This window comes from Phodopus roborovskii, unplaced genomic scaffold (assembly GCF_943737965.1).
Source record: "Phodopus roborovskii unplaced genomic scaffold, PHOROB, whole genome shotgun sequence".
NCBI classification, from domain to species: domain Eukaryota; kingdom Metazoa; phylum Chordata; class Mammalia; order Rodentia; family Cricetidae; genus Phodopus; species Phodopus roborovskii.
The window spans coordinates 7884742-7894351 of NW_026126413.1; the positions used below are offsets into that span (position 1 = coordinate 7884742).

Consider the following 9610-nt stretch of genomic DNA (forward strand, 5'->3'; position numbering starts at 1 on the left):
GAACTTAAATTTTTGAGTCAAAGCATTTTTTTTAATTTAATTTATTATTTTACATGTCGATCCCAGTTCCCTCTCCCTCCCTCTCTCCCTCCCTCCCTCCTTCCCTCACTTTTACCCTCTCTGCCCTCTCACATGCATTCTAACCACCCTCCCCTCCCATCCCCCCACCCCAATTCCATATGTAGGGCAATGCCATCCACTTGGGGTCATGTAGATCTCACAGGTCATGTGAAGTAGGGACTAGGGCTTCTCTCCTGTCTCTAGATTAAGGCAGTTATCCCTCCATGGGGGATGTGTTTGCAAAGTCCGTTTGTGCACCAGGGATACATCCTGGCTCCACTGTCTGAGGTTCCTTAGACTGCTCAATCCTGAGACCCATATTCAGGGGGACCTGAGTCAGTCCCATGATGGCTTCCCAGCTATCAGTCTAGTGGCCTTTAGCTCCTCCTTGTTCAGGTAAGCTGTCTGTATGTGTAGCACTGTTTTCAAGGTGTTCCACAAGTTCAGGTATGTTGTGTCCTCATTCTCGTTGAATATTAGAAAGTCCTTAATTTCTTTCTTTATTTCTTCTTTGACTCAGGAGTGGTGCAATTGCACATTGTTCAGTTTCCATGAGTTTGCAGGTTTTCTGCTATTTGTGTTGTTGTTGAATTCCAATTTTAAAGCAGGGTGGTCTGTTAAGATACAGGGGACTATTCCAATTCTCTTTTATCTGTTGAAGTTTGTTATGTCACCTAGTATGTGGTCGATTTTAGAGAAGGTTCCATGTGGAGCAGAGAAGAAGGTATATTCTTTTGTCTTTGGATGGAATGTTCTATAGATGTCTGTTAACCCCAGTTGAGACATAGCTTCTGTTAACTCTTTTGTTTCTTGGCTGAGTTTCTGCTTTGTGGTCCTGTCTAGTGTTGAGAGTGGTGTATTGAAGTCTCCCACTATAAGTGTGTGAGGTTTTATATGAACTTTGAGTTTTAGTAGTGTTTCTTTTACGAATGTGGGTGCCTTTGTATTAGGGGCATAGATGTTCAGAACTGAGACTTTGTGTTGATGGATTTCTCCTATGATGAATATGAAATGACTGTCTTCATCTCTTTTGACTAATTTTGGTTTGAAGTCTAACTTGTTGGATATTAGGATAGCTACGCCTGCTTGCTTCTTATTTCCATTTTATTGGAAAATCTTTTCCCAACCCTTTACCCTGAGGTAATGTTTATCTTTGAAGCTTAGATGTGTTTCTTGTATGCAGCAGAAGGATGGATTCTGTCTTCGTATCCATTCTGTTAGCCTGTGTCTTTTTATAGGTGAGTTTAAGACCATTAATGTTGAGGGTGAGTAAGGACCATTGATTGTTGATGCTTGTTTGATTTAGGTTTGTTGTTAGCAGTGGTATTGTGAATATATTAGTCTGCTTTACCCTTGGTTTCTGGTGTAGCTGGATTATCTGTTGCCTACATTTTTGTGGGCATAGTTACCTTCCTTGGGTTGTAGTTTTCTTTCCAATATTTTCTGTAGGGCTGGATTTGTAGATATATATTGGGAAAATCTGGTTTTGTCATTAAATATCTTGTTTTCTCCATCTATAGTGATTGAGAGTTTTGCTGGATATAGTAGCCTAGGCTGGCATCCGTGTTCTCTTAATACTTTTAGAACATCTATCCAGGACCTTCTGGCCTTGAGGGTTTCCATGGAGAAGTCAGGTGTAATTTTGATAGGTCTGCCTTTATATGTTACCTGTCCTTTTTCCTTCGCTGCTCTTAATATTCTTTCTTTATTCTGTATGCTAGGTGTTTTGATTATTATATGTCGAGGGGTCTTTTTTCTTTGGTCCAGCCTATTTGGGATTCGATATGCTTCTTGTACTTTCATGGGCATGTCCTTCTTCAGATTTGGAAAGTTTTCCTCGATTTTGTTGAATATGTTTTTGGCTCCTTTGAGCTGGGCTTCCTCACCTTCCTCTATGCCTATTATTCTTAGGTTTGGCTCTGACGTAGGGTGGACTGTTGGCTCCACCCTCTGTCCCAGTGCTCAACCAGAGCGGCAGGACCGTGGGTGGGGTAGGGCACAGGGTAGGGGGGTAGGCTGGTGGTGGGGATGGGTGGGGCTGTATCAGAGCTCCATGGGTGCTCTCGATGGGGACCGGAGACGGGAGCCTAGTCTTGAATTTCTTGAGCCTGCTTTTACTATGGAAATTTTTTGTTCCTCCTTCAGTTATGACAGAGAGTTTTGTTGGGTGTAATGGTCTGGATTGGTAGTTATGGTTTTCCAGAGCTTAGATTACATCTTCCCAAGCCATTTTGGCTTTGAAAGTTTGCCATATTTATTAGCCGTTATTCAGATTAGACTGTCTTGATATGTGACTTGGACCTTTCCTGTTGCAGCTTTCAGGACTCTTATTGTTGTTCATATTTGTAGTGTGTTGTAAAATGATGTGCGGGATTTTTCTGCTCTTGTCTAGCTGGTGTTCTTTACACACACTTTTTCTATGTCCATAATTTGTCCATTTGGTCTTTTCCCCGTGTCCCGAACCTTTCACCTGTCCTGTTACAGTTTTATAATGATTATTTCTCAGAGACCCCACCTGTGCTGCCTCTGGAGGCTTCCTGGGAATTTGGCCTCCCTCAGGGACCAGTTGTGGTGGCCCAGCAAAGCAGGCTGCAGTGTCAGGAGGCCAGCCCAGGCTTGTGGGGGTGGGGAGGGAGGAGCATCCCTACAGCTTGTCTCCTTTCCCTGCTGGACTTCAGGCTTGACTTGTAGAATGCCTAGCTATGATGAACATACAAGACTCAGAGGAAGCCAAGATGCTGGGCGGCAGTAATGTTATTAATCACATACTTGTTAGAGAAGGAGGTATTGAAGGGTTGTACCATTGAAGACTTTGGCATCTTGAGTTAGCTTATTGGTTGAGGTTTTATTGTATTTCAATTTTTGTTCAAATCATCACCTTTCTTCCTTTAGGGTGGGTTCATCCATCTTTTTTTTTTTTTTCTTTTTTTCTTTCTTTTCTTTTTTTTTTTTTTTTTGGTCTTAGGGGGGTGCTATCCTTCCTCCCACTCCTGGGCCTGTCCTTTGTATCAGTTTGCTAAGGGAGAGGAAAAACCTCCAGGCTAGTCATGTCAGCCAAATTAAACCTATGTGTGCCAGCACAGCTCTGAGTGCCACAGTCCTGCCTTCCCATGCAGCTGCTGCCATGTAAACCCTACATCTTGGATACGCCAGGGCCTGTGTGCTCCCAAATTCCATCTCACCTTGGGGCTGCCAGTCCATGCACCAGCCACATGGTACCAGGGTCTTTACAGGTTTGTGTATGCCAAAACCCTGTCTTAGCCCCAAACTGCCAGTTTGTGTTTTATCTGCATGGAGTCTAGAGTTATGTGGGCCTGTGCTCACCCAAGCCCATTCTTACCCTCAGGCTGCTAGTCTGTTTATATTGTGTTTTAATCTCAACTCCCACTTGTCTGTTGCTCTTATAGGAAGTAATTGACTGCATATATTAATCCTGTGTGCTGCAACCTTTCTCCAGCTATTTGTAAAAAAAAAAAAAAAAAAAAAAAAAACAAAAAAAAAACCTTTGTTCCGTTGGTTTATCACACAGGTAGACAGGTAGTGACCCAATCTGAGCATGACAGTGGTGTTATTACTTCCTGGCCAATCTGTATCATTTTGGGCCTGTTCTCATTCTAATCTTACTGCTTTAGTTAGGACTAGTAGCACAATATTAAACACAGTGGAGGGGTGTCCTTGCCTTGCTCCTGTTCATAGCGGGAAATCTGTATTTTCAATCAATAAGTGTGACATTAACTATAGATTTATTTTTGTACATATTCTTTATTAAGCATTTCTAGTTTGCTGAGAGAAAATTTACCTCACTTGGTAATGACATACATATATATATTATTTGTTTTATGAAAAGTATTGGTGTGTAGTTACTGTTTCTTATATTTACAAGTATTTTCCCTGCTTTTATCCTCTGGGAGATATTTTTCTTTAAGTTAATAAGACTTTTTCCTTAAGTGCTTGGTTATATTTAGCAATGAACCCATCTGAGCCTGGTTCTCTGTCCTTGAAGCTTATTAATTGTTGACTCACTCAGGTCCTTTGGTGGGCCTATTTTGAACATCTGATTCTCTTTGTATGAACTTTGAAAGACTGTATTTTTAGTAAACTTCCATTCCACTTCATCTATGTTATCAAATTTGTGGGCATAGAAATGTTCCTTGATTATGTTTTTAAGTTTAGTGACCTATTTTAATTGTAGTGATCTTCCTAACTTATCATTTTTAAAGGAAAACATCTGTCAGAAGAGCAAGTTTTTGTTTCATTTTTAAATTTGATGTAGTCCTTTGGGTGAGAATAGATATCCTGTGTGTGTGTGTGTGTGTGTGTGTGTGTGTGTGGTTTTGTGTATTTGTGTGTTTGTATGTGTGAGAGAGACACACAGAGAGGGATGGGGAGGTATGTATTTATGTATGTGCCCATGTGAATCTGTTCGCATGTGTGCAGGTGTGAATGTGTATGGAAGCTAAAGAATGACACTGGGTTTCTTTCAAAACATCCCCTACCTTATTTTTTGAGACAGGATCTCTTGGGAATCTGAAGCTCGTATATTTGGTTAGCTATATGCCCAATGAGCTCTAGGGATCTGCCTGTTCCCACCCAACCCATGCTGGGGCTAAAAATGTGTGTCACCACTCCTGGCCATTTCCATGGGAGCTGGGGGTCTGAATTCATATCCATGCTTGTGCTTTGCCAATGGAGCCATCTCTCAGCCTCACGCCTTTACCCTGATATAACTCCTCCCTTGAAGGAGTAGCATTTTCTGTTTGGAGTTTCAACCGTGAGAATGCAGGGCTTACGTATCAGATGTCCTGTCTTCAGAGCCCTGTGGCTTCCTCCAAATTCCTAAGTTTTATAAACTTCAACTGCTGTCATTTGTTCTTTAGATCTGGAAGTGGTAATGTTCTTGAAGTTCATTGCTTGCTTACTTGTTTCTGACAGGGTTTGACTATCTAGCCCTGGCTGAACCAGAACTTACACTGTAGCCCTATCTGGCTACAAACTCATGGAAATCTTCCTGTTCAACTAGTAAGTGATATGGGATATCTTTCTGTCTGCTGTGAATATGTGTTGCTCTCGTTGGTTGATAAATAAAGCTGCTTTGGCCTATGGCAAGAAAAGATGGAGCCAGGTGGGAAATCTAAACAGAGATACAGGAGAAGGGCAGCATCTGAGAGATGCCAGCAGCCACCCAAGGAACAAAATGCCAGAGCACTACCAGTAAGCCACAGGCCACATGGTGATACACAGATTAATTGAAATTGGTTGATTTAAATGTTAAAGCTAGTAGTGGCCTTGTCTTCGGTATTTCTCGACTTTACCGAACGCTGCTCGTCAGCCTCGACCGAGCACCATGCCTTCGATAAAGTTGCAGAGTTCTGATGGAGAGATATTTGAAGTTGATGTAGAAATTGCCAAACAATCTGTGACCATCAAGACCATCCTGGAAGATTTGGGAATGGGTAATGAGGGAGATGATGATCCTGTTCCTTTACCAAATGTTAATGCAGCAATTCTAAAAAAGGTCATTCAGTGGTGCACCCATCACAAGGATGGCCCTCCTCCTCCTCCTGAGGACGATGAGAACAAAGAAAAGCAGACAGATGATATTCCTGTTTGGGACCAAGAATTCCTGAAAGTAGACCAAGGAACACTTTTTGAACTTACTCTGGCTGCAAACTATTTAGACATCAAAGGTTTGCTTGATGTCACATGCAAGACCGTGGCCAATATGATTAAGGGGAAAACTCCTGAGGAGATTTGTAAACCCTTCAATATCAAAACCGCCTTCACTGGAGAGGAAGAGGCCCAGGTACGCAAAGAGAAGCAGTGGTGTGAAGAGAAGTGAGGTACTGTGCCTGACACGGTAACACTGCAAGGGTTGTTCCCAATGCTAGCTGCCCTGCTCTGTTTGTAACTGTTAATATTAGAGCACGTAGACAAACACAGCCTTGTGCTCACTGCATGTGCTCTTCCAGTACAGATCTGGCCTGTGGCTGAGTTTCTTCTATGAGCAGAAGTTTCTGTTTTCTTTTTCTTTTTTCCCATTACTCTGAATAAAACTGAACTTTGGGTTCTCTGTGGAAAGTAGCATTTTGGGCTCTCCCTCTTTGTGTAAAACACTTTCTGCCTAGTTCATTGTCCAGTCAATTTCAGTGAGCCTTTCTAAGTTGGCATTGTAAATAAAACAACTTATGAGAAGTAAAAAAACAAAACAAAAACAAAACAAAACAAAAAAAAATGTGAAAGCTAGCTAACAACAAGTCTGAGCCATCTGCCAAACATTTATGCAAATGTCACAAAGCTGCGTCCACACTGGAACATGGAATTTGGGGTGTCCCAAATCTATATTCCTGTGTCATGGTCACTTAAGATACCTCCAGAATGAACTATCTACTATTATTCCCTTTAAGATGAGAGCTTTTTTTTTTTTAATTTAAAGAAAAAAATTATTGAAGATCTGAAAAACAACTCCTACAAGATTGACTTTTCCATAAAACTGTAGCTACAGGATGCATTGCGTCTATCATGTTAAAACTTGCATTAGACACAAATACAAAAACCATGAAACAAGCCCCCCATTCTTTAACAATTAAGCAAAAATAAAATGCCTAAAGAACAACATGGATGACTTGCAAAGGATGGGCTCTTTAAGCACCATTTAAAAAAAAAAAAAGCACAGATGGATGAGTGTTCAGTTATATACACGGAAGTGAACCTTTGGCACTAGGAATCAGAGCATTTTTTTCATAGAGCGTTAGCACATATTATAAAAGTGTGTAGTGTCAAAGGAACAGAACCACCAGCATTCAAAAGCAACTTTGTCAACTAGGCAATAAAACACTCTACAGCATGTCTCTGTTGTCCGTCACTGAATACACTGGTAGAAACTTTGAAATGAAAAGAAAGAATTAAAGGAGCACTGACTCCTTTTATTTTCTCTGTTTAAAATCGAACAGAAAGCAAACATCAATTCTGTTATACACTAATGGTCTTCAAAGTACATTATTTGTACAAGAGAAGGACTAAGAACCAAACTGTTTACAGAGACCCAAGCACGAGCGAGAGAGCACGCCCCTCACACGGCTTTCCGATGGTATTCAGGAGGAGCCACTTCGTAATCACTGGCACTGAACAAAGTTGCAGAATTCTCGCCAGATACTTGAGGAAATCATGTAGACAGTTCAGTAATAAAGCAAGGCTTTTCTCATCTAGAGGTGTATAAGCCAACATCGCTCCAATTCGCACAAACAATCTCAGTAAACGTGGCGCTCCATACACATGGGACATGGGTGCATCAGGGTGATCTGCAAGAATCTCAGCATACTGCGGTCTCTCAAATTTGTAGAGTAGCTGACTGCCCAGCATTACATTGAAGTACTCCTTTATCCCTGCCACAAGCTCATTGACAGCATACTCCTTATTCTCTGTATTGCCTCGAGATTTCTTATAATTTGCATAATCCTCCAAAATGGAATCCACATTCTTCTTCGCAGGAAGATAAAAAAGCTGTTTTTGTCTAGTGATCAAGTCCCAGTCATCCACAAGCCATGCTTTCAGCTCTTCAGGGATCTTTAACTTCAACTCTGTTCATGAATGTTTCTTCATTTTCAACAGTAGGCTCTACCCGGGCTCTTTTCTTCCTAGGAGGCTGAGGTGTCTCACTGGTACCGCCACCATCTCCATTTCCGGGTGTTTTCTGCTTGTTCTTTTTTGTTTTCACTTCGACATTTTTCTGTTGAAGACCAGATGTCTTCTTTCCTGGAGCAGCCCCTCTCATCTTGCCCTCTGCATACTGTTCCTGATTGGCTTTCTGAAGTTCTCGCTGTTTCTGCAAATTGGTGTCCACATATTTGAGTACTCTGCTTTCTGGAACCCATTCATCCCAATTTTTATTCCAACCACTGTAATGGATAAAGTATTTCACTTGTTTGTCCTTTATGGCAACCTTTACACACTTTGCTTCATAAAGAAGAGGCCCATGAAAGCACAGCACTCTCTCGCCCTCCTGGAACTTGGGCTTCGGGTCCTGCTTGGGCGCCATTTAAAAGTGATTCTCCGCCTCCGCCTCCTCCTTCTCCCACCACCCCCGACTCGAGAGCTTTTTTTTTTTACATCAACAGTCTAAAACTCTAGAACGGAAAGGCTAATAAGAGGTATGAGGTGATAGAATGGGTGGCTAGTTGGCAAAAAGACATTCCTAACTGTTAATGGGGCTCCCAGGAGCCAAGCTAGAGGCTCCATAATCCCTCTTGTTTGTAGTTTGGTATGAACATCAAGCCACGTTATGACTTATAGGATGTGAGCAGAAATGCTCCTGGAAGCCTGTGGAGCAGAGCAAACCTATCCTCTGTTTTATTTATGCACAACTAACTCCTACTCCCAAATATGGAAAAGGCATTGATCCTGCCTAATTTGCCCAGATCTTCTACCTTGAGATTGTGCTCTTTGGGCCTAATTCCAAACCCATTTCTACCCTTTGCTTCCTTTCTCTCCTCACTTCTTCTCTTCCTTCCTCCCTCCCTCCCTTCCTTCCTTCCTTCCTTCCTTCCTTCCTTCCTTCCTTCCTTCCTTCCACTCGTAGCTTGATATTAAACCCATTCGTTAATGTTCACACTTTTGTGTCATTGTGACCTTACATCACAAGAATAAAATTAGGACTAAGGAATTTGGAATGGGCATGGTGAGTATCCAGCAATTTGTGAGTGATGGTGATGACTTGTGCATTTTGACTCTGAATCTTTCCCACTGCTTGCTTTTATCTGATTTTTCTGTAGGCAAGCACAGCCTCAGAGCTGCACCCTCCTCAGAGCTGCATCCTCCTCAGAGCTGCACCCTCCTCAGAGCTGCATCCTCCTCAGAGCTGCACCCTCCTCAGAGCTGCATCCTAGCCTTGGTATATCATTGGTAACGGAAGAGTACATACATTATGATCGAGAGTGGGGATTGCCTTGAATGTTCTCCTTACTGGTGTTTTTTTTTTTTGTTTTGTTTTGTTTTTTAATTTCTATTAGGACAGAAGAAGCCTAGCTCCTGGATTTGCATAATATTCAACGAAGCTTTACCACTCATTTACAAAACAGCATCGTTAAAACACTGCATTTACCATCTTTATTTGTGGAAATTAACTTTTACAAAGCAAAGAAAATAAAATTCCACCTGACACAACAGTGATTATAATTTAAATTATACATCAGCCTTTACTTGCAGGCACAAATTATTTAATATGAGTTAAATAAAATTGCTTCCCTAGCGTTTATTCCCCAGTGATTTGTTGAAGGCTTTATTCTCACTTTTCAAGATAAAGAGTTGAATAGACCAATAAATCCTCCCGTATAATTTCATTGATGCTCATCTTTGTTTTCCTTCTTTCTAAGATAGTCTAGAAGAAAAGTACAGCCTGCACAGGTGACATGAAGAGGGAAAGGGGAACAATGAAGGGGGTGTGAGCAGAGGTGGGGGAGGGGTGTGAGCGGAGGTGGGGGGAGGGGTGTGAGCAGAGGTGGGGAGGGGTGTGAATTGAGGTGGGGGAGGGGTGTGAGCTAAGATGGGGAGGGGT

The 9610-nt window shown here is 41.8% G+C and overlaps 1 protein-coding gene and 1 pseudogene across 1 annotated transcript; one reads left to right on the top strand and one right to left on the bottom strand.

Moving 5' to 3' along the window:
* The first annotated feature begins 5342 nt into the window (after positions 1-5342).
* On the top strand, positions 5343-5899 carry LOC127221031 (S-phase kinase-associated protein 1). Its single transcript, XM_051182926.1, has one exon. It carries the CDS (start codon positions 5405-5407, stop codon positions 5897-5899), a length of 495 nt encoding a protein of 164 aa, XP_051038883.1. The 5' UTR covers positions 5343-5404.
* Positions 5900-6942: 1043 nt separating this feature from the next.
* Positions 6943-8120, bottom strand: LOC127221082 (mortality factor 4-like protein 1; annotated as a pseudogene).
* Positions 8121-9610: the final 1490 nt, after the last annotated feature.

Coding starts and splice junctions, on each gene's coding strand:
- LOC127221031 (XM_051182926.1), top strand. CDS start 5,405: ATGCCTTCGATAAAGTTGCAGAGTTCTGATGGAGAGATATTTGAAGTT.